The sequence below is a fragment of the Theropithecus gelada genome, chromosome 5 (assembly GCF_003255815.1).
Source record: "Theropithecus gelada isolate Dixy chromosome 5, Tgel_1.0, whole genome shotgun sequence".
Lineage (NCBI taxonomy): Eukaryota > Metazoa > Chordata > Mammalia > Primates > Cercopithecidae > Theropithecus > Theropithecus gelada.
The window spans coordinates 25,275,818-25,300,592 of NC_037672.1; the positions used below are offsets into that span (position 1 = coordinate 25,275,818).

At 37.2% G+C, this 24,775-nt stretch overlaps 1 protein-coding gene across 5 annotated transcripts in view; it reads left to right on the forward strand.

Annotated features, from left to right (window-relative positions):
* The window catches only part of RBPJ (recombination signal binding protein for immunoglobulin kappa J region), a 114,716-nt gene that overhangs the window by 76,904 nt on the left and 13,037 nt on the right, over positions 1-24,775 (forward strand). For all 5 annotated transcript variants that reach the window (XM_025384971.1, XM_025384967.1, XM_025384968.1 and 2 more), the window contains 3 exons: positions 9,664-9,759; positions 18,836-19,001; positions 23,359-23,533. In XM_025384971.1, coding sequence (XP_025240756.1) covers positions 9,664-9,759; positions 18,836-19,001; positions 23,359-23,533 — 437 coding nt within the window. The remainder of the gene's footprint in view (positions 1-9,663; positions 9,760-18,835; positions 19,002-23,358; positions 23,534-24,775) is intronic.

Below are 24,775 nucleotides of genomic sequence, written 5' to 3' on the forward strand. Positions count from 1 at the left end.
GTAGAGATGGGGTTTCACCGTGTTGGCCAGGCTGGTCTCGAACTCCTGACCTCAAGTGATCCGCCTGCCTTGGCTTCCCAAAGTGCTGGGATTACAGGTGTGAGCCACCACACCTGGCTTCAGATAAGTTTTATTTCTTTTTAAATCTCTGAAAGACAGCAGACTACAGATTTATATTGTTTATTATTTAAGCTAAAATAAGGCAAATTTAGCAAAAAGTTTGTATAACAACAAATGGAAATGTAAAATCAGTGACCAAATCTATGATAAAATTTTATTTTGTTAAGCACAAACTTGGAAATCAGAAATTTTCCCTTTTGATAATATATTATAATTTTAGGTACCATCTGGCCTTTTGTTTTGTTTTGTTTTGAGAGACAAAGTCTGGCTTTATCACCCAGGCTGGAGCGCAGTGGTGTGATCTTGGCTCCCTGCAACCTCTACGTCCCGGGTTCAAGCCAGCCTCCCACCTCAGCCTCCTGAGTAGCCGGGACTACAGGTGCACATGACCATGCCTGGCTAATTGTATATTTTTTGTAGAGACAGAATTTCCCCATGTTGTCCAGGCTAGCCTTGAACTCCTAAGCTCAAGTGATCCCCCTGCCTCGGCCTCCCAAAGTGCTGGGATTACAGGCAAGAGCCACCACACCTTGCCCTGCAAATGCTTTTTAAAATGGTTTTTTCTCCATTTCTCCTTTAAATAATATTCAAGTTAGGAAAATTTTAGTATCTCTTATTTTATTTGATGAAAAATATTTTAACATTTTTTCTCTCCACTGGTGTGTAGAGAGTTCAAAATCGGGCAGATTTTATTCCTTTAAAAAAAATCTTTGAAATCTGTTATACACTATTCTTACTCCAAATTAAGCAATATTGAAAAAGCATCCTGTTGTGAAGGTCATCTTTTAGATAGTATCAACCAGGATTAAAAATAGGAGAACCAAGATGGTGACCTGCCTTTGATTGTCAACACCTCATACTGTTTTATGTTCTCAAATTCCTCTAGTCCCAAATTTTTCTGTAGATGAAATGTAAAACCTTAAGTAGCAAAATGGCTTATTTGTACAATAACATTTTAAGCTAATAGAACACAGATGTGTTGATGACCCATTGCTGTCAATGTAATGGCCTATGCCTATTTGGGAGTGGGAGGCGGGGAGGGGAAAACCAAGAGCTGGTCAGAATTTGAAAGGATATGTCTCATAGCTGTGTGACAGGATTCGAAGCAATTTACCTACTTATCTACAAAAAACTGGAATTTTGGGACATTTTTAGTTCTATCATAAAAAGAGAGGATTGAAGGGAGATTTGTAGGTGTTTCCCTAGGAACAGGACCTGTACTGTTGTTTGGCTTTGGTCACTGATAGATGTAGACACTTAGTATAGCAGCCTCAATGTTTTAGTGTATTACAAGGGCACCAGGAATTTTTTGACTATTGATAGTATCCCTAGATTGTCATTTTCAAAACTGGCCCTCAGGCAAACAGTAGTTCTCAGAAAGCTTCCTTGAGGGAAAAACAAGGAGATCTTAGTCAGGTCTAATAGCTTGGAAAACAAAGCCTACAAATATCCCTCTCTTGAAGATTTTGCTTACGGTTCTGAGTAGTCCTGCCATTAATTGGTTTCACTTTATTTTATCTGATTTCACTGAAGCATCTTTGATTGAGACCCGCCTCTTTGTAAACCATAACTATTGTGGAGCTCACTTTGAGAAGAAGTGTCTGAGACAGTGTAAAAGGCGAGACTGCCAGAATCTGACAAAAATAGGGCAGTTCTTCGAGGTTTTGTGGGGGTGCATATAAATCTGGATGCCTTTTGGCAGCATCCAGAAGTAGATGTGAGAAGAGTTGAGCTGAGCTTTCTGAACTGTCAGTTGTCCATAAGTCCAGTTTTGAGGAAGAATTTTATAAAAAATCTTGATTGAATGTCAGCCATGTAATATACTTAATTGATTTAATCAGAATTCTGTTTTGGAACTTTTCTTTAAAAACTTTACTTTTAAAAATTGTCTGCAGGGATCAACAAACATTTTCTGTAGCATCAAGTAGTATATATTTTAGGCTTTGAGGGCCACATACTGTCTCTGTTGCATATTATTAGTCTCTGTTTTATAACTCTTTTTTTTTTGTTGTTGTTTTTTGAGACAGTCTCACTCTGTCGCCCAGGCTGGAGTGCAGTGGCATGATCTCGGCTCATTGCAACCTCCACCTCCCAGGTTCAGGCGATTCTCATGCCTCAGCCTCCTGAGTAGCTGGAATTACAGGCGTGTGCTACCGCGCCCAGCTAATTTTTCGTATTTTTAGTAGAGACGGGGTTTCACTGTGTTAGCCAGGATGGTCTCAATCTCCTGACCTCATGATCCGCCTGCCTCAGCCTCCCAAAGTGCTGGAATTACAGGCAGGAGCCACCTCGCCCGGCCTGTCTTTCAGAATTCTGTGTGTTATATACTTCAACTACTTAGAAGTATTCAGTTTATAGACACTAGGTTTTTTTGCAGTGCATCTTTACATTTTCTTCTTGGCTTTTTTTGTTTTAACAGACTTAGTAATTAAAAACTTCCCTTTGTATCCAAAATTTTAAAAATCCTGTAAAGAGACAAACTTTTCTGCCATAACCTTAGTTATTCCCACCACCACCCCTTTTCCTTAATAGCCAAGAAGCATGACTATGTTTGTTGTGCTTCCTTCCCTCCCTTTCATTTTGTAGCTTGCTTCAGTGGTATTGCCTCACCCCCAACTCATTGAGAAAATTGTAATTAAGCTGTTCCATTTATGAACGAATTGTCAAATTTGTGAAGAGTTTCTAATTTTTATCTTTCTTGACTGTTCTGTAATATTTAATACCATTGATTATGTTCCCTTAACTGAAGTTGTCTTTTACCTTTACGTGGGGACCAGGTTTTTCTCATTATTTGCAGACTCCCATTGCCTCCATTGGCATAACTAGTAAAAGCAGATCCATTGGTAACAGCAGCACATGAGCTTATCTTACTATTCATGGATGTTTCAATTTAGCATTCTCTTTGTGGTTTCTTTCTTTCTTTCTTTCTCTTTCTTTCTTTCTTTCTTTCTTTCTTTCTTTTTTTCTTTTCTTTCTTTTTTGCTGTGTAAAAAAGTTTGAATTTTATAAAGCAAACCACAGTAAAAAAAATTGATGAAGGTAATCACAGATTAAACATGTTGAACCAGAATGGCATTTGCCATAATGTCATAAGTTAATGTTAGTAAAATTATTTTTGATAAAAATGAAATCTCCTTTTTTTGTTGTTTTTGGTTTGAGACGGAGTCTCGCTGTGTCGCCTAGGTGGTGCAGTCTTGGCTCACTGCGATCTCCGCAAGCAATTCCCTGCCTCCTGAGTAGCTGAGACTACAGACATGTGCCACCATGCCTGGCTGATTTTTGTATTTTTTGTAGATATGTGGTTTCACTATGTTGGCCAGGCTGGCCTCAAACTCCTGCGCTCAAGTGATTCACCCACCTCAGCCTCCCAAAGTGCTGCAATTACAGGTGTGATCCAATTGGTTTTCACTTAGAATGAAAATTTTATGTGGAATCATTAAATGAAATTAGTAAACAATAGACTTCAAAATTTACATTATGTTTTAAAGTATTCAAAAAAGTTCAGTATAAAACATAATAATTATATGGTCAAGGATTCTTCAGCACCCATAATATGTTTTTCCAATAATAAATTTTTCAGTATTTTTTTATTAAAAAAAAAACCTGGATGATTGTGATATCTTACCACTGAAATTTTTTTGGGTTTATCCCAGTAGTTTTCAATCCATGTGACCATCTCACTCCATCCTCTTTCTTGACATTTGGCACCATCTGGAGACATTTTTGGTTGTCATAATTCAAGGAAGGGCGCTACTGGCACCTGCAGGGTAAAAGCTAGTGATGCTGCTACATATTCCTACAATGCACAGCGCAGTCTCTCCACAGCAGAAAATGATTTTGCCCAGGATGTCAACAGGGCTGAAGTAGAAATCCTATTTATTGACACAGCCTTAGTCTATTTGGATGAAAAGCATATGGGCTATTATTTGACAGGCTTTACTATTTATTGTGCTTATTTAGAGTATACCGTCTTTTTTTATGGCTCCTTAAGGTGCAGAAAGTCAATGATCAAGTTTTAATTGCCAGAGAACATAATTTTTAATGTTTAATATTCTGTTTAATAAAGCAAAATTTATTTTTACTGTTGAAAGAAGCTATTTGGCAAATTACTCTTACAGGACAACTATTGTTCATGATTACCTTGAGGCTCTAGTTACTTTTTCAGGAATTTGTATTCTAAATATGAAAGAAAAGACAAGGAAAACCAGAGCTGTCACCCTGCATTCATCATAAGCATCGTGAGTTCTTAGAACTATGAGCAGTTACATCCAGTAGTAGAAGCCAGCAAAATGCCCAGTGCCTACAATACAGTGGGCTTTCAATAAATCTTCAGTGGGAAGATGGATAGTTGTGCAGTTTACCTGGTATACTTACAAAATTTGTGTTTTGCACATTGGTTAAGATGCCTGATCATTCATTCCTAGGTCATTTTCAACTTGGCTCTCAAAGCCTCAGTGCAAGTCCCATTTTCCCTCCCTCTGCACTTTGTGTACTATTGAAGGTTGAAGTCTTCTTTCTAAGGAAATAATATTAATAATTAGAGGCTACTGACACTTGCTTTCTGTCAGTTTGTGGGACTAACTTACTTTAAAGTGTCCCCCCCCCACCCCCAATATGAGGTATTACTGTCTTTATCTTATAGGTGAGAAAACTCAGGCTTAGTGAGACAGACCCTTAGTAACAGACCCTGATCTATTTCACACCAGAGCTATACCCCTAACCACTAATAGTGTAATTTTGTCCTCACAAGCTAGACTACCTAGATTTGAATCCTCGCTCTTCAGTATCATCTTGGGAAAGTGACTTAACCTCTACCCAGTTTCTGAAATGTACGTAATAGTGTGTTACCCTCAAGGTTGTTGGTTATGTTAATACATGCTTAGAAGAGTACTGGTAGAGTGATTTTTTAATTTTAGCTCGTTTAATGATTATAATTAAAATCTTTGTAGAAAGCATTTGTGACTGCCTTGGATATTATCAAATACCAAGTTTGTGTCCTGATTTACCTGAGTTGTCATGAAAGGGATAGAAATGTAAAGTATGAATCTTGCCCTTATTTGGGAAGACAAGAAAAATAAGCATGAAACCTGACAAACACAATGCAGTTACTGCTAAGTAATGTAATAGAGACTACAAATGCAAATAGAATTTGGTATCCAGAAATACACTTAATGGCTTAAAATTATTCAAATATATAGTAGCCCTTCAAGTTTTGTGCTGAGAAATTTTGTGCCGGTTTTGTCAGGATATTGGCCTTCTCTTGGCTTTTTTTTTTTTTCCTTTTTTTTTTGAGACAGAGTTTCACTCTCATTGCCCAGGCTGGAGTGCAATGGTGCAATCGGCTCACTGCAACCTCTGCCTTCTGGGTTCAAACGATTCTCCTGCCTCAGCCTCCCTAGTAGCTGGGATTACAGGCATGTACCACCGTGCCTGGCTAATTTTGTATTTTTAGTAGAGACAGGGTGTCTCCATGTTGGTCAGGCTGGTCTCAAATTCCCAACCTCAGGTGATCTGCCTGCCTCAGCCTCCCAAATTGCTGGGATTACAGGCGTGAGCCACTGCACCCAACCTGCTTTTGTTTTCTTTTTCACCCTGAACTCTATGTTCAGTCACCTGACTTTGTAGCACCTCAAATCCCTCATCATTGTTACCCTCTCCAGGCTGCATCTCTAGTACCCAGCACGTTTGAGAGTATGGTCTCCCTATTCCCTTCCTTGGAATGTTAGTGGGAATTGACACCATTCTTTTTGGATTCCAACATTAGCTGGTCCTTTGATACCAATCTTCAGTTGTTTTATTTGTCCATAGTTAGCTTCCTTTTCCATACCCTGGAAGGTATTTCCAGTATTTACAGCTGTTTTCTTATCCATTAGACATCATGATGGCCTCTCATTTTACGAATAAAATAGAGACTTTCAGACTTAACTCCTGCTTATGTCCTTCGCCCAGCTGGCATCTGTTAGACTTCTTGCTGAAATTAAAGTGACCTTGACTTCTGCAACATCTCACCTTTGATTGCTCCCTTCTTTCGAGGTTGTGTCTTTCTATAGCACCTGAGGCTGGTTTCAGTTCTTCCTGTTATCAGTTCTCAGTTTCCTTTAATACATTTTCTTCTTGACTCTCCTGTCAATGTGTTTTTGTTCCGGGGGAGTACATTTACTTCCATGGTTTTGTTTGCCAATTACATACTAGTGAACCCCACCTTTTCAGCCCAGACCTCTCTCTTGAACTATGCATAGATACTTCCAACAACCTACTGAATACTTTCAACTCGGAGGTCCCGGGGCACTTCAGAGTTGACTTTTGTCAGCAGAACCTAATAATATATACCCACTTCTCCCAAAACAAAAAAAATAGTTATTTTTCCTGTTCCCTACTGTCTTCTGTTACCTTCTTCTTAGTGTGAGAGCCTTTTTATGTTTGTCTTGTCCCTCTGCTTTTGAATCCTTTCTCTAAAAATAACTAAAAAGTAAAATTAATTATGTATTTTTAAAAAACCTTAATAAGATCTCTCATTGCCTTTAGTTTAGATTGAAAATTCAGTTTCTACAGTATTGATTTTCTATAATGGGCTGGAGAGAAAATTGACTGGTGATCTTGTCCCAGTTCACAAAAGGGATGGATTTTTTTTTTTTTTTTCATTTTGAGTTTTTCTCTGGATCTTACTACATGCTACCACTTTTTTTATACTTAAAGGTTTAATCATAATGAATAACCATATAACAATACTTCCCCTAAAGGTACGTCAAATAATTTTCCAAGAGTTTTTTTTTAAAAACTTTGGTTTTAGGTTCAGGGTTACATGTGAAGGGTTGTTACATAGGTAAACTCGTGCCATGGGGGTTTGTTGATTATTTCATCACCCTGGTATTAAGCCCAGTACCCAATAGTTATTTTTTCTGCTCCTTTCCCTCCTCCCAAGCTCCACCCTCAAGTAGACTCCAGTGTCTGTCGTTTCCTTCTTTGTCTTCATAAGTTCTCATCATTTAATTCCCACTTGTGAGAACATGTGATATTTGGTTTTCTGTTCCTGTGTTAGTTTGCTAAGGAAGATTGCCCCCAGCTTCATTTATGTTCCCACAGAAGACATGATCTCATTCTTTTTTATGGCTGCATAATATTCCATGGTATGTATGTACCACACTTTATCCAGTCTGTCACTGATGGGTATTTATGCTGATTCTATGTCATTGCTATTGTGAATAGTGCTACAATGAACATTCGTGTGCATGTGACTTTATGGTAGAATGATTTATATTCCTCTGAGTATATATCCAGTAATGGGATTGCTGGGTGGAATGGTAGTTCTGTTTTTAGCTCTTTGAGGAATTGCCATACAACTTTCCACAACAGTTGAACTAAATTACACTACCACCAACAGGGTATAAATGTTCTCTTTTCTCTGCAACCTCTCCAGCATCTGCTATTTTTTGGCTTTTTAATAATAGCCATTCTGACTGATGTGAGATGGTGTCTCATTGTGATTTTGATTTGCATTTCTCCAGTGATCAGTGATATTGAGCTTTTTTTCATACGCTTGTTGACCACATGTATGTCTTCTTTTGGAAAGTGTTCATGTTCTTTGCCTACTTTTTAATGGTTTTTTTTTTTTTCCCTGTAAATTTGTTTGTTCCTTATAGATGCTGGATATTAGACCTTTAACAGATGCATAGTTTGCACGTGTTTCCTCCCCATTCTGTAGGTTGTCTGTTTACTCCATTGATAGTTTCTTTTGCTATGCAGAGACGTATTACTACTTTTATCATCACCTGTTACGGGGTAATATTTGAAATAGTGTAAACTTTTATACTTAGTATTTAAGTATACAAATGTCCAATTTTCAAAGCCTTTCATAGTTGACTCTGTCATTGTCAACCTTATTCACTGCCATGGCTCACCTTAGAATCTTGCAAATTTGTTTGAATTCCCGACTGCCACTATTCACTATAAGAACTTGGGCATGACAATCAAAATGGTGTTAGCAGTATATCAGTACTTAACTTTTTGCATTATGAGGATTAAATAAAATAATGGAGTTAAAGTGCTTAGTTCAAGGCCTGGCACATAGGAAACATTCAAGAAACATTAGCTGCTCTTGTTTTACTGTTGTGACTGCCTTACTCCTTAGCCTGAATGTGCAGTTATCGATGCCTTTGTTCACACTATTTTCAGGCCCTGGAGCACTTTATGCTTTCCTCCTCCCACTTCCTGTGTCTACTTCTCTCTCAGGATTAGGGCTTCTAAAAACTTTTCCCAGCATGTAGTCCTTTACCATCCACCCTTGTCTTTACATAGGCATTCCCTTATTGGTGCTTTTTGTACATATTTCTACTTGGATTATTGCATTTCATTACAATTTGGACTTTGAGTTCCTTTTCAGTGGTAGGGATTAGTTCTCAGTCTATTTATATCCTGGTATTACTGCCCTGCCTTGGAGCTAACAGGTTTTTTCAGTTGGTAAAAATAAATGCTGTTATCTAGGTTATCTCATTTAATCCCCTCAGCCACCCTGTGGTAGGGAGGTGTTATTATCTTCCGTTTCCAGTTAGGGAATCAGGCTGGTTGAGGTTAAATGATTTGCCCCAGACTACTTAGTATGTAAGTGCTGTAAACCTATAAATCCTAACATTTAATAACTTATTACTATTGTATAGCTACCCTCTTATACCTGATATTTGTCTTTATAGTATGAGTAGAATAACATTTAAGTTTGGGCTGTGTAAGACATCTCAAGAATTGGGATTCTGCTTATTCAGAATTGTTATAGTTTCATCTGTGTAGAACTTGCTTTCTTTTTACTATATAATATTGCTTAGCAAAACAATTGAGTATGTAAATACATTTAAGATATTGAACTTTGTATCGACCATTTGCTCAATAAATATGTAGAGTTGTTTTTACTTGAAAGAATTAACATTATATTTTTTTCAAAATTCAGATTTTCATTGATTTCAATTAGCCTTTATTAAATTTTATTTATTTAATATCCTTGAGATAATTATGTATTCCTATGTGAACGATAGGCCTTTCTTGGTCCCTATAGAATTGTCATTTTAGGATCATGTAATAACAAATTTGGATGACCTAAGGATTTGTTACAGCTTTTGTATTCAGTGAAAAACGTTGCTTCTGATAGCTGGGGTAGGGAAACTGAGGAGGGGAACTACATTATTAAACTACAAAATTACTGCATTTTATTAACTTTATAATATTTTAAAGCCACATTAGCAGTGTATATGTTGATTCTAGTTATTCTGGAAGGCGTAACTGTGGTTTGCGTTACATCATAAATTCTAAAGAATGCAAGACAGTTTCTTATTTTTAAAGAACAAGGAATAGAATTGAAAATGAGCAGTGTTTAGTATCATTGTATAATATTCCAGTTTAATTTATGGATTTACTTTGCTTTATTGTTTTTGTTTTTAAGGTTTGCTTATTTAAAAAATATTTATAAGCATTCCTCTCATTACAGAGCATAGTAATGAAGGAAGATTTCATCACGAATTTCACCTCTGTAACAGTAATATTTATATTTGATTTTAGGGAAGCTATGCGAAATTATTTAAAAGAGCGAGGGGATCAAACAGTACTTATTCTTCATGCAAAAGTTGCACAGAAGTCATATGGAAATGAAAAAAGGTAAGATTATTGTTTTTCTGGTGGATAGTTAATTGTAGTTACCACATGAATTTGCCAATTATATATTAATATATGTGTCAGAGGATGGTTTCTATTACTGGGTTCATTTGCTAGTACAAAATAAAAAATAGGGGATTTGTCTCCTCAAGGGGAGAAACAAAGTGAATTGTAGTATACTGTTAGGAATAGATAATTGGTGCCATGAAGAAAAGTCAGCATGGAAACAGAGGACCTCTCAGCAAGGCAATCTTTACTTTCTGCAGAAAAGGTGCCCCTTGCAGATGGAATAATGGAGAGAGCACACTTAACAAAGGAAAAGCAGACATATTTGTCCCTTATGCATTTGGGTCATCCTTACCTCTGTGTCCTGCATCCATTGGCTGGAGCTGGACCTCACAGTCTTAAATTGATACCCGATTTGCTAATAACATAAAACTTTCCTAAATAGGTAAGTACAAGCAAGAACAAAGAAGAGAGGAAGTTGCTTACAAAAGGTTTAAGAAAGCGATAACATTTCCGAATAAGGAAGAGGCATAAAGCTATGAGCTAAGACTTGTCTGGGCCTGCCCAGACATGTCTAAGTAAACCAAAGCGACTAATTGGGGTAAAGTGTAAGAACTAATAGTTGATAGGAGGCTTTAGAGTAAGAAGCTATTATTTCTAGTGTCTATTACTTTATTTTTAAACCAAGACGAGCTTTGAAGAGGAACTTTTCTACTTTCTACACATACTCAAGCCAGAAGGAGAATTTAATAAAGGTCATCTTGTTAATAAATCCCTGATCTTACAAAATCAAATAATCCACAATTTTTCTTTTGGGCTACATAATATTTCCCAAATACTTATGTGATACATTAGGTCATTCACAGCGAAGCTTTCTCTTTGGTGGAAAATGTAGTTTTTTACACAAATGTGACCCCAAAAGTACCATTTTGAAAAGGAAAAGGCTAAACAAGCTCTTGATCCTAAAACTGTCTTGAGCTTAGGTTAATTGAGCTATGGAGTGATTATAAGGAAAATCCTGGCCCTCTCTCTTGATCCTATTCTTGTTTGGGTTGCTATTAAGAAGAAACAGCAAAACTGGGTTCATACTCTCATACTGGTTGAATGTGGACTCAACAGAAATTACCTATAAAGTAGATTAACCAAAATTAAATTACAACAAGGTGATTTAAAAATATTTCTCGTGGTATTCTATAAATTTCAGCATTTTTTATGTTTAATTGGGGACTTTCATTGTTTCTTCACTTGGTTCCTGAAATTTTCTTGTGAATAGTTTCTTGAGTCTGTCTTTCAAACAGCATTTTTTGGTTAAGCATTTCATGGAAAAAGCCTGCTTATGGAGAAAGATCAAAGGTTTTTAATTGGCTAGAAAGGTACCCAACTGAAGAGAGAAGGAATGAAAAGTAAGGTTTTGGGGTTGTTGTGAAAGGAATGAGTAGAATTCTTAGAGATTGTGACATAAAGGAAACCTCAGCTTATGCTTAAGAGAAGGGAAATGTAATATGTATGTGATTAGATTAATTTACATGTTAAAAGAGAATTAGGAAGTCCCTTTTTAGGAAGTTCCTGGAAGCTGACTAGATCTGAGCTGAAAAGAAGGGTAAAACTTTTTTTTTTTTTTTTTTGGGACAGGGTCTCACTCTGTTGCCCTGACTGGAGTGCAGTGGTATGATTTTTGCTTACTGGGCTCAGGTGATCCTTCCACCTCAGCCACCTGAGTAGCTGGGACTACAGGCACTCACCACCATGGCCGGCTAATTTTTGTATTTTTTATAGAGACAGGGTTTCACTATGCTGTCCAGGATGATCCCAAACTCCTGGGCTCAAGTGATCCGCCCTCCTCTGCCTCCCAAAGGATTAGAGGCATGAGACACCGTGCTTGGCCAAGAAGGTAAAGCTATTTAATTGGTAGTTTTATCCTCAAAGATGAACAAGTGAAAACAGTATTTAAGATTCATACTGCCAGGTATTGTTATTCAGGCTTACTAAATTTATGATTATTTTATCTTACTTTACTAAAACAACTTAAACACTGATTTAGGGTTAAATATGGGAAGAAGTTGGTATCTGTAGTTTGGGACACAGCATACCAACTCAAATTAGTGGTCCTTTTTTTTCCCATGAAGTTGATACTAGAAATTCAGTATTTCTTTTTCATTAATGAAATTTAGTGTGTGTTTATAGCAAGTTTTCTGCTTTTTAAGCAAAACAGAAAAAGTCAACACCCATCATTATGGAAGAAGAATCTAAAAGTGCTTTATAAATATTTTAAAGTTGTAATCCTCATAACAATTTTGTAAAGTAGTCATGTTATGATCCAAATTCTGTGGGCAAAGAATCTAAAAATCAGAGATTTTAAATGTGTCCAGGTTGACATTAGTTAGGAATCTGTGGAGCTAGGGTTGGAACTCTTGAGGGCCTAATTTTAAATATTTACCCTTTTTACTACCCTAATTGCCATACCATTCCATTTGCGTTTGAGTGTTGGTTATCTAGAGCAGGGACTAAGGAGGAAAAGATCCTCTGAGTACTTAAACTTTGTAAACTTAACTTTGCCTAAGACTAACTCTTTTACCATTACCTAGGTGAGACTGGGCTAGTTCTAAATGAATTGTGAATAGATGCATGTTTATCATATAGCTTCAAACTTGGGCAAGCTGCTTTTCTTTTCTCTGGATTTTTGAAGATGCATTTTAGTACAATTGAATTCACTTATTCTTTATTTCTGGTTGGCTATTTGGCTATTATGTGCCAGCTTTTATGCAAAAGGATCTTTACTAGGAGTTTTAAAAGTCACTATGTCATTTAATACCAGGATGTATAACTGAGGCCCAATGGAGATAACAAAAGGGGAAGAGCTATTTAGAAAATTATGTTAAAATCCAGATAAGGTTCCTGTTTGTTAGTTACTGTTAAAAAATATGGCTGGGTGCGGTGGCTCATGCCTGTAATCCCAGCACTTTGGAAGGCCAAGGTGAGAGGATCACCTGAGGTTAGGAGTTCGAGACCAGCCTGCCGACATGGTGAAACCCTGTCTCTATTAAAAATACAAAAATTAGCCAGGTGTGGTGGCAGGCGCCTGTAATCCTAGCTACTGTGGAGGCTGAGGCAGGAGAATCGCTTGAACCTAGGAGGCGGAGGTTGCACTGATCCGAGATAGTGCCACTGCACTCCAGCCTGGGCGGCAGAGTGAGACTCTGTCTCAAAACAAACAAACAAACAAAATACATATAGAGCTGTAGTGGTTTATCGAGTTAAAACGGAAAATTTAGCCTTATCTTTTATTGTAGTAGCTTTCATATTTTTTCTTCTTTTTTTTCTTTTTTTTTTTGAGATGGAGTCTCACCTTGTTGCCCAGACTGGAGTGCAATGGCACAATCTTGGCTCACTGCAACCTCTGCCTCCCAGGTTCAAACGATTCTCCTGCCTCAGCCTCCCGAGTAGCTGGGATTACAGGCACCCACCACCATGCACAGCTACTTTTTGTATTTTTAGTAGAGACGGGCTTTCACCATGTTGACCAGGCTGGTCTCGAACTCTTGACCTTGTGATCTGCCCGCCTCTGCCTCCCAAAGTACTGGGATTACAGGCGTGAGCCACCGCACCCGTCCTGTTTTCAATTTCTCTGTATTGTTTGGGCATGGCCTAGTTGGTCTAAAACCCAGTCAAAAGAAAGCTTGAACAATCTAAACTTTGAAGTCCTCTAAAAAATGAATAAAAATGATGAAAAGGCCAGAGTACTACTTTCCTATATTTTTACTGATTTATATTGTTAAAAATTTCAAAGTAGACGTGCATTACTTTATAATAAAGGGGAAACCCATTAAATGTACTTGATTTTTTTAAAAAACAGGTGTTAGTATTAAGGGATTGCTAATGCTAGTCTAGCCCTCTGGATGTCCAGCAAACTCCCCTGGATTCAGAGAAGAGTTCTGGGCTCTTAATTCGTGGTGGAGTGCATAGTGGGAAGAGGAAGATCTGCCTTCTTTCTTGCTGATCCAGGTTCAGGCCTTTTTGAAGAGTTGCAAAGGCACAAGGCGTGAGGTTACCTGGGGGCATGATCACAGTCCTCTTGGCTGTGTCTTTTTGGCATATAAAATAACTCCAGTCAGTGATGCTTAAAAATACTTGGTTAGGAAATTTTATCCCCAAATTTTAAATTGTTCTTGATGTTAAATATGGTGCCTCATAACTAATATTTATTTGCATGGCACATCTAGTACCCCATTTATATTAGTGATGAGTTTCTCATTAAGTAAGGTCTTAGGTTAAAAAATAAACTTTTTAAAAGATTATTTTATCTAGAGGAAATGTTAATATGTCAAATGACATTAACATTGTTAATAACAAATGTTAATACGTCATTTGACATATTAACATTCAGCTTTCTTGAAGGCAGTAATTAAGCAGCAGTATGATGCTGTTGAAACAATTAACAGTAAAGCCATTTAGACTGATTCTGAAGTCATATTGAGATTTGTGTTAATTGGCCAATTGTGGTATGCAGAAAGTTCCTAAATACGGTCCTTGTGAACTGAATAATCATCAAAGGTTAGTAATGATTCTGCAAAGATAGCAAGATAATGCAAATGTCATGAGTTTGGATTCTGTTTAACCGAATTTATATATTGGGACGGATAAAAAGCCTTCTTTGAATCTGTAAGGCAGTTTTCAGACATCATCTCAAGATTTGAGGAAATAGGTGTTGAAACAGTCTCTGAAAATAAAGACAGCTATGACAGGAATAAAATTTTAAATGTGTGCATATCGCCACCAAGTGGCAGAGAAAGTATTGTTTGTCAGTTGATAGAGCTGCTGAGAAAGATGAGAAAATAGAGGCAACGTGTTTTATAGGGTATCTTTTTGTAGCAGCAGTTAAACTCTGTAAGCTAACCACTTACTGGTCAAACTTTTCACTGAGTGTTTGATACATATTGACCAACTGCCCAAATTTTTAAAAAATCATCAGTTTCACACACCTGGCCTAAAATACACCACCTAAGATATATTTTAGGCCAGGTGCAGTGGCTTGTGCCTGTAATCCCAATACTTTGAGAGACCAAGACAGGAGAATCCCTTGAGACCAGGAGTTCAAGACCAACCTGGGCAACATAGTGAAAGTCTGACTCTATCTTTAAAATTAAATAAATAAATAAGTAAATAAATAAAATAAAGATGTATTTGAGTTTTCTTCTGTTAATTTGGTGGCCTTTTATTTTTACCCCACTCCCTTTGGTTTCTTTTGCTTGTATTCTTGCCCTTTTTTTGTATATATGCTGACATTTATTCAATCACTATATTGTTACTGAAGTCTGGGCAACAACTTGATTTGTTTGCCGTATTTTAGGGGATGATGATATTGGGATGTTTAAGTTATGATTTTATCAGCAATATAGAAATAATTTCAATGTTTAGATTATTTTGGATTTGCTGCTTTCTTCCATCATGGCTTTTTGAAATAATTTAGAGTTGATTTTTTTTTTTTTTTTTTTTAAGACTCAGAGACTATTGAAAAGTCTTCATTTTTCTTATATTTATTACATGATTGGAAAGCACTTTCAAGATAGACCCTTGGTCATTGTTTTGAATAGAGAATTTTTTGTCAACCTGAATTTTACCGTTTCATACATTTTGTCACAGTACTTTTGAGAAAACTAGCACTACTCATTCTTTTATCATTTTAGCTCTCTTTATATTTTTCAGATGTGAAATTAAGAAGTACCACTTATGATAACTCATTGAGATTTGACTACTGTATTTGGCATACAGGTTGTGCATTCCCAATCCAAAAATTCGAAGTGCTCCAAAATCTGAAAACCCTGAGTGCCAACATGACCCTGTAAGAGTCTTCCTCTGTCATCTAGGCTGGAGTACAGTGGCACTATCTTGGCTCGCTGCAACCCGTACCTACCGGGTTCAAGCAATTCTCGTGCCTCAGCCTCCTGAGTAACTGGGACTACAGGCATGCACCACCATGCCTGGCTAATTTTTGTAATTTTAGTAGAGACAGTGTTTCGCCATGTTGGCCAGTCTGGTCTTGAACTCCTGGCCTCAAGTGATCCGCCCGCCTTGGCCTCCCGAAGTGCTGGAATTACAGGCGTGAGTCACTGCACCCAGCCTGGAGCATTTTAGATTTGGGGTGTTCAACCACTAAGAATAAATGCAAACAATCCAAGATCTGGAAAAAAAAAATTGAAAACACTATTGGTCCCAAGCATTTTAGATAAGGAATACACAACCTGTACTAAAACACAGCTCTTTGAGTTTTATAGCTGATACACCAATTTACTAAGGAGTCCTAACATCAGTGTTCAATAGAAAACTAACAGGAGTTGTGTTTCCAAAACTGATGCCTTCTCAACCTCCTGAGAGTGTGCCAGCGTAGGTATTTGACTCTGTGCCATAGTAAGCATTGGGTAACTCCCAGCATTAGAAGCCAGAAAGCTCCCCTTTGTAGACTTGAACTGAACCCACTCCAAAACTAGCCCAGTTAATCCAGGCTTCCCTCCAAACTTAGAGTGACCTGGAACTGGGCCCACTACCTTGGCTGTGACCTTTATATCCTTGGCCTCAGTGTAAGTATACAGGCATGAAAACTGCTCTCTTCTATTGGATTAGATAAATGTGAGAGGACTACAGAGACTTCCCTCCTCACTCAGTTAAATCCTTAGGGCCTCCTTGGTCTACTTGTCCACTACCTCTGGCTTCGCTGCCTCTTAATCCCCATCCTGCTCTCCACTCCAGCCACTCTGGTCTGTTGGTTATTTCCCCACTCTTGGTCACAGTCCTTCCTACCTCAGAGCCTTTGCACTGGCTCTTTCCTCTGTGGAAATGCTCTTGCCCCAGGTGTCCACATGGCTTTAAGTCATGACTCAAAGTCACCTTCTTAAGGAAACTTTTCCTGGCCACCTTGGGCTGTCCCCATTTCAAGTACCCCTTGCCTGCTTTATTTTTTTCTCCCCAGCTAACGGAGTACACCAGCTAACGGAGTACATGTGCATGTTATTTCACTCATTTATCTGTTTTTATTATCTCTCTCCTATTAAAGTGTAAGTTCCATGAGGACAAGAATTTTGTTTAATTTTTTTGGTTATTTTTACTGCTATATCCCCAGTATCTGTTACACACTCAGGATATAATAAATAATTTGGAGAATTAATGAATATTAAATAAACCCAGCTTACTTCTTGTAAGTCATATGTAAATTGCCTCTAAAGTAGTCTGGTTAGGGTTGAGCAAAAAGTAGGTTCTATTAATATATTTTGAGTCAATTCAGTAGATAATATTGTAGAGGCTGAGGGGGAAGCAAATAAGAAGTAGATATTACCACCTTCAAGAAGATCTAAGCACCAAATCCAGCCTACTGGTGTCTGCATGTGTGTGCATATATGCACATAAAGTTTTTTTTCTTTTAGTCTGCACGTTGTTGGCCTACAAAGTGTTAATAAGTGTAAATTAGTTGCCAAATTAAAAAAAAACTATTTCATACAAAATTTGATTTCAGGCATCTGTTGAACAATTGGAGGACGGGACCAACACTAGACCTTCATGCCCATAGTTCAGCCACGTGAGTGTGAGTGGATATATACACACCAGTGGCTAATTATCATTGCATTTAAGATCTGGGTTTTCTTATACTAGGATTAAGAAAAGTAAAAAATTTGGGGTACTAATAACAGTACAAAAAGTGAGAATGACAATGGAGGCTGTGTGTTTCAAGAAAGAAGAGAAGAAAACTACTTCTTTGGGAAACTAAAGGATATTCCTAATTTTTTTTAAAAGACAGTCTCACTCTCACCCAGGCTGGAGTGCAGGTGCACTATGACAGCTCACCGCAGCCTTGAGCTCCCAGGCTCAGGTAGTCCTCTCACCTCAGCCACCAGAGTAGCTGGGACTATAGGTGCCTGCCACCATGCCCACTAATTTTTGTATTTTTTATAGACACGAGGTTTAGCCATGTTGCCCAGGCTGGTCTCAAACTCCTGGGCTCAAGCAATCCACCTGCCTCTGCCTCCCAAAGTGTTAAGATTACAGGCACCGCGCCCAGCCTGGATATTCCTGTTTATTGTATACATCATTCACCCATGTATATGACTTATGTGGCTACTATAGTTAATTTGAGTTTTCAGGCCCTCTAGAGAGATATGGCATAGATGTTTTAAAGTATGTACAAGTCAGCATTATAATTGAACAAAGCTGAATTTACACCCTATATAAGGACTGGATTGATGGTCTGAACTACGTAAAATATGAGCCTTGAGCTAGGCTTTGCAGTAGATAATATTTTTAATTGCTAAAGAAAAGATTATAAGAAAGTCATTCTCAGAAGAACTTGTGAGGGTGGTTTTTGACAACTAGCAAAACAAACCTATGGTATTCTGTGAGTTGAAAGAATATAGTGTATTGTTCTTTGAGCACGAAATATTTCTCAGATACCTACAGTGCACCAGGTGTTCCAAGTATATATAAAATTCAAAGATATGTAAAATACAACATTGCTCATAATCAGGAGATCCATTTACTTTTGACTCTTTTGCTTTTATTAATATTTGGGTATTTCTACTATGGACAATACTCTAATACAAATTTCCAGGTTAATTTATCCCATTAAGTTAATTTACCACATTAAGTTAAATGCAGTATCCATAACAATAATGTCACTCATTAATGATTGTGTCATTTTGAATAGGCCTTAATTAGTAATTACAGATTTTGTGGTGGTTTATCATGTTTTGTAATATGTTAGAGTGCACTGAATTTGCTGAACTCCAGTAGTTTAGAACTCTGAGCCATGTGAAAATACAAAGAGAAGTTCTGTACTCTAAAAAGTATTTAATCTAACTGTACGCGTAACTTCAGTATTTTACCTGAACAGATTTAGTTATTGTGGAAGTCTCGATTTCTGTCTTGTGGGCATGATTATTTGCATTACAAAAGGCTTCACCAAAATTTTTCTTTGGGAAATAGGTGCATTTCAATATGATTTTGTATTCATAATGTTCAAGAAAAGGAAATGCTTTCTTGAATCTAATTGATTTGAGCTTTTTGTTTTTTTCCCCCCATTATTCTTCAGGTTTTTTTGCCCTCCTCCTTGTGTGTATCTTATGGGCAGTGGATGGAAGAAAAAAAAAGAACAAATGGAACGCGATGGTTGTTCTGAACAAGAGTCTCAACCGTGTGCATTTATTGGGATAGGAAATAGTGACCAAGAAATGCAGCAGCTAAACTTGGAAGGAAAGGTAAATCAAGACTGCTAGTTCACCAGAAAAGGGCACCATGGTACCAGAATGTAGTTTTCATATTCATTTTTGTGGGGGAGATTTTTTTCTTTAATAACTATTAGTAACAATTTCTGGAATATATAAACCAGGACCAAAAAGTATGCCTCTCAGATCGCTTTGGTCTAGTCATTCATGAAGCCTATGCTGCTGACATTGGAAGATGGCATGCAGTAAGCTTCCCCAGCTTGCAAGCAGTTTTAGCAAATCAGATTTCTAGTGGAAGCCAGTAATAAATTTAGGAGGCTGATTGCTCATCTTCTGTTTGACAGAGGTTTGATACTCAATTCTCAACAAAAATACATTGTTCAGTAATGTTTTACTCTGCTGTTTTAATCTTAGTTTTATACTAGACATGATGATATATACATTGTGGAAAGCATTTATCTGGGTTATAAAGATCATAAATGTTTACTTGACATCAGAGATACTATAGACAAGAACAGCCACAGTTGGTTATCCTCAAATTTTAGTGCGTAGCAGGGGTTCTTTAATTAATTTTCTAGAGAAAACAATTTATCAACTAGTTCTACTAATTGTATGAATTTAGAAAGCAGTCAATCTAGATCTTTTTTTTTTCTTCCCCTGGACGGGATTTTTACTCTGTCACCCAGGTTGAAATGCAGTGGTGCAATCTTGGCTGGCTGCAGCCTCCACCTCTCAAGTAGTAGGACCGTAGGTGTGCGTCGCCATGTCCAGCTAACTTTTTTGTATTTTTTTGTAGAGACGGGGTTTCGCCATGTTAGCTAGGCTGGTCTTGAACTCCTGAGCTCAAGCAATCCACCCACTTCAGCCTCCCAAAGTGCTGGGATTATGGGTGTATGCCGCCGTGTCCAGCCAATCTATACTTTTAATATTGAAAGATAGTTTTTTATTCACTTGGGATTTAGCTATGATTTTATTTTTGCTTGCTACTGTGCTTTGGAAAATGGTTAGTTCTGATCTCAATGACTAAATGTCTTCTAAAATAGTGCATAAACAGCTGTTTCATTCGATGCATCTTTGTTGAATATTTTAGTGTTTGCTGTGTTGTAGTTGGCACTAGAGATACGGGTTGGGAGTAGTGTTGATGGAGGTGAGCTAGGGGATATGTGCTCTCAAATTCAATTTTAGTGATTTTACAGATAGTACTACAGGTCTTAATATCAACCTCCTTCAAATTTAGCTATTTGTATGTCATTATATCTTTATAGTTTTTGTAAGTAAGGTTTGTTGACTATGTATTTTAGATTAGATTTGGGATACTTATTACAATAAAAGTTGTTTCATCTTAAACCAGTCAAACTGTTTCAAATTATGACCCCTGAGCTATAGTAACGAATATATTTAAGTGGTGGGTTAATCTAATAGATCTTAGTCTTGTCTCATCTGTTTTCTTGTTACCTAGGAAATCTCAGAGTTACATGCCTCCAGGCTTCACATGTAGACATTCAGTACTATGAATGAGTGGATCAGATAGGTAGTGAGAAGCCAGGGATTCTAGCTACCTGTGTATATATAACTGTTTAATCCTACTTCATAGCTCATTTTAACCAGTTCCAGCTTCCAGTAATTTTAAGTGAGGTAATACCAAATCAACCAACCAATAGTATCACTGCTTATCTTTCGCAAGTATCACTTTGCAGCATTAGATTTGGTATTTCTTCTTCCTTTCAGGGAAATGTCTTTATTGCCTAAAGATCTTGTTTTCAAAGAGTATTTCTAGAGAGATGATTATATACCATTTTCTCTTCTAGAATTCTATTAGCTAATTGAACCTTTTAGAATAGCAAGGCAAATGTAATTTTAGTTTTATTTGCTTATTTTCTGAGTCAGTGACTTTTTCCTTCTTTTCTTTTTTTTTTCTTTTTTTTGAGACGGAGTCTCACTCTGCCACCCAGGCTGGAGTGCAGTGGCCGGATCTCAGCTCACTGCAAGCTCCGCCTCCCGGGTTTGCACCATTCTCCTGCCTCAGCCTCCCGAGTAGCTGGGACTACAGGTGCCCGCCACCTCGCCCGGCTAGTTTTTGTATTTTTTAGTAGAGACGGGGTTTCACCGTATTAGCCAGGATGGTCTCGATCTCCTGACCTCGTGATCCGCCCGTCTCAGCCTCCCAAAGTGCTGGGATTACAGGCCTGATTCCTTTTTTTCTTAATGGAATTTGAGTAGTTTGTGGTCGGTGGCCTTATAGTTTTTTAAAAATAATAGTTCCCATAAAATTATCTTGGTTATGATTTTTGTGGATTCAAACTACTCATTGTAATTAGGGATATATTTCCTTTCTTTCCAAGGAGATATATGTGTGTTTGTTTTTTTCTGAACAAAATGCAGTTCTTTTTGTGTAGGTCTTACGATCCAACCTTCTTGGTTCTTTTTTTCCTTTCTTGTTTGCCAGTATGTGTTATTTATGCTGGATTTCAGTTATTTTCTCTTTCTGATATGGATCTTACCTTTTAATTTTAATACTCAAAATTAAGCGATCTCAACAGTTTTAAGCTTTCCCATTAGAATGTAATTACCTTCATTTAGATACACATTTCACTTTTGCTTCCCATGACTGTCTGCTTTAGTACATTGATACCCATTTTCACAGACCTCATCTTATGTTGCAGAAGAATTTCATTGTTAAGCTTAATTTGACCTTCATTGCTGTCATTTTTAAGAGTATGACAGACCTGTGGGTGTAGAGGCTCACAGATGCCATCTCTGAGTGTGTTGGAGATCTTGGGTGCAAGGAGTGATGTGACTGCAAAGTACTGTTGTTTTTTTGTTGCTTTATCTTTCTTCATTTTGAGACAGGGTGCCGCCCTGTCGCCCAGGCTGGAGTGCGGTGGTGGGATCATGGCTCATTACAACCTCTGCCTCCTGGGCTCAAGCTACCCTCCCACCTCAGCCTCCTGAGTAGCTGAGACTACAGGCATGCACCACTATGCCTGGATAATTTTTGTGTTTTTTGTAGAGATGGGTTTCACCATGTTGCTCAGACTGGTCTCAACCTTCTGGACTTAAGCACTCTGCCCACCTCAGCCTCCCAAAGTGCTGGGGTTACAGGCATGAGCCACCAGCCTGGCCTGTTTTTATTTTTCTTATTACTGTGATTAGCTTTATCTTATTTTTGTCTTCTACAGAGCAAAACCTCTCAAAGCTTTTATCGAACTTTTGATTTTTAAAAACTTAATTGAATGTATAATGTTTAAGATGGCACCTAAATTTTCTTATATAGCTTTGCTATGAGAAGTACAATAAATGATTGCAGTAGTTTTGTCTGCTACCAAAGCTGTGAGTAAAATTTTAAAAATAAAAACCTATAAGTCATTAACTGTTTCCTGAGTAGCATTTGTTCTGCTTTTTAAAAGGAAGATACAGAAGACATAGTTGAAAAAACTTGTTTAGCTTGATTTTAAAGTGGAATGTTGATCTTTAAAAAAATATAATTCAGATACTTTAGATATTTATACTGTGTTTCAGCATTATTTATCTTATCTGGAAAAGGACAGTAGTTTAGATCCCTCGCTGATTCACAGGGATCAAGAGAATAGGAAAGATTTTAGAATTGTCATATATAATATAAGCAGTAGCATTTTGAAGTGTCTTTGCTGTTTGTCAAGTGCTGTATCTCTTAATCTTTTCACTTATCAGATTTTAAATTCTAGTAAACTGACATAATGCCTTGAGCATTTTCTCTAGTACCTTTAAATTCAGTTCTTTTAGTGGTACATATGAATCGCCCTTTTGTGCAGTTAACCATTTTAAAAATAGTTCTTTAGAGTAATGCTTATATAATCTCTTTCTGGTTAAGACATTTTATAATCATCCAGTTTGTCTTGCATTGTTTTCCTCAAACTTATAAGTGATTACTCTAGTGTTCAGCTATATAAAGAAAAACATTCTATGCACTGTTTTAAGAAGAACTACTGCTAAAATATTTTTACATAATTTGTTGAATTGTGATGCCTTTTTTTTTTTTTGAAGATAGTCATTGATTTTTTTAACTGTAAAGATTATTTTAAAAGTTACTGCTATAACATTGAGTGATAATTCCATGACACAGTTGTAGAGCTATGTAAAACAAGAAAATACTGTTTTTTAAAACGGTCTTTTAAAGAAGATACAATAGATGACAATGTTTGTGTTTTATAGACTTTATAAGGAAGATTTTGTACTTTTCAGAAACCAATTTCAGTAAGTTTTACAGTTGATAATTTTTGTAGTTGGTTTTATCAGCTATCCATTGGAATTGTTTTTCTTATTATTACTTAAACTATGGCCATCTGAATTGTAGGTACTACATAAACAAACAAGGTTTTGCTGCTATTAAAACTTTACTTTTCTTTCACAGAACTATTGCACAGCCAAAACATTGTACATATCTGATTCAGACAAGCGAAAGCACTTCATGTTGTCTGTAAAGATGTTCTATGGCAACAGTGATGACATTGGTGTGTTCCTCAGCAAGCGGATAAAAGTCATCTCCAAACCTTCCAAAAAGAAGCAGTCATTGAAAAATGCTGACTGTATGTATGCTTTTTTTATTTGTCCCCAATTTCTACCATGAATTAATAAGACAGACTCTTTGTTAAATTAAAAATGGCCTTTTCAATAGCCAATTAATTCTTTACTAATATTTTTGTGGCCCTGTTTATTGTCTCTCTTTTTTTAATCGTAAATCGACAGTATGTGGTCTAATGAAGCAGTTCTTAACCAGAGTTGGTTCCTTAGTGCTCCCAGGACATTTTGGGGAAATGGGAGGTTTTCTCCTTCTGTTGTTATGGTGACTGGAGGGGGTGATGTTGTTGGCTTTGGGTATCTTGACCCTATGATGCTGAATTGAATGTCCTGCAGTGTCCAAGGTAGTTCCAATTCCACAAAGAATTGATCTACCCACAGTGTCAAAAAGCACGCCTTTGAAAAACACTACTAATTAAATGGGCTTTTTGGCAGGCCTTCCTGAGAATCTAAACAAAATTTTTAATGTGGTTACTCTGGCAGAGACTGCTGTCTCATCAGCCTATTTTTAGACTACCAGAGAAGTATACTGTCTGTGTGAACTATAAATTTAACCTTCACACCCATTTTTCTTTTTTTAGCTTTTTATTATGGAGACTTTTTTTTTTTTTTTTTGAGACGGACTCTCACTCTGTCGCCCAGGCTGGAGTGCAGTGGCAGGATCTCAGCTCACTGCAACCTCCACCTCCCAGGTTCAACCAATCCTCCCTGCCTCAGCCTCCTGAGTAGCTGGGATTACAGGTGCCCACCATCATGCCCAACTGATTTTGTATTTTTTAGTAGAGATGAGGTTTCACCATGTTGGCCAGGCTGGTCTTGAACTCCTGACCTCAGGTGATCCACCCACCTCAGCCTCCCAGAGTGTTGGCATTATAGGCGTGAGCTACCACCCCTGGCTGAGACTTTCAAATTTATATAAAAGGGAGAAACCAGCTACCCAGCCTCAACAGGTTTTATCATTCTGTTTCATTATCTCCATCACCACCAACACCTCTTTGTCTTCTAATTGCTGAAGTATTTTAATGTAAATCTTACCCTATCCTTTCAACCAAAATTTCTGCAATAATGACTAATACATGCCTTTTTTTTTTTTTGAAACATCGTTATACCTAACAGTTGACAGCAGCTCTTCAGTGTCATCTAATATCCTATTTCATGTACAGATTTATCAGATTGACCCAGAATGTCTTCTTATAGTTTTTTGCTTTGTTTTGTTTTACAGTGGTTTGTTCAAACACGGGTTCAGACAA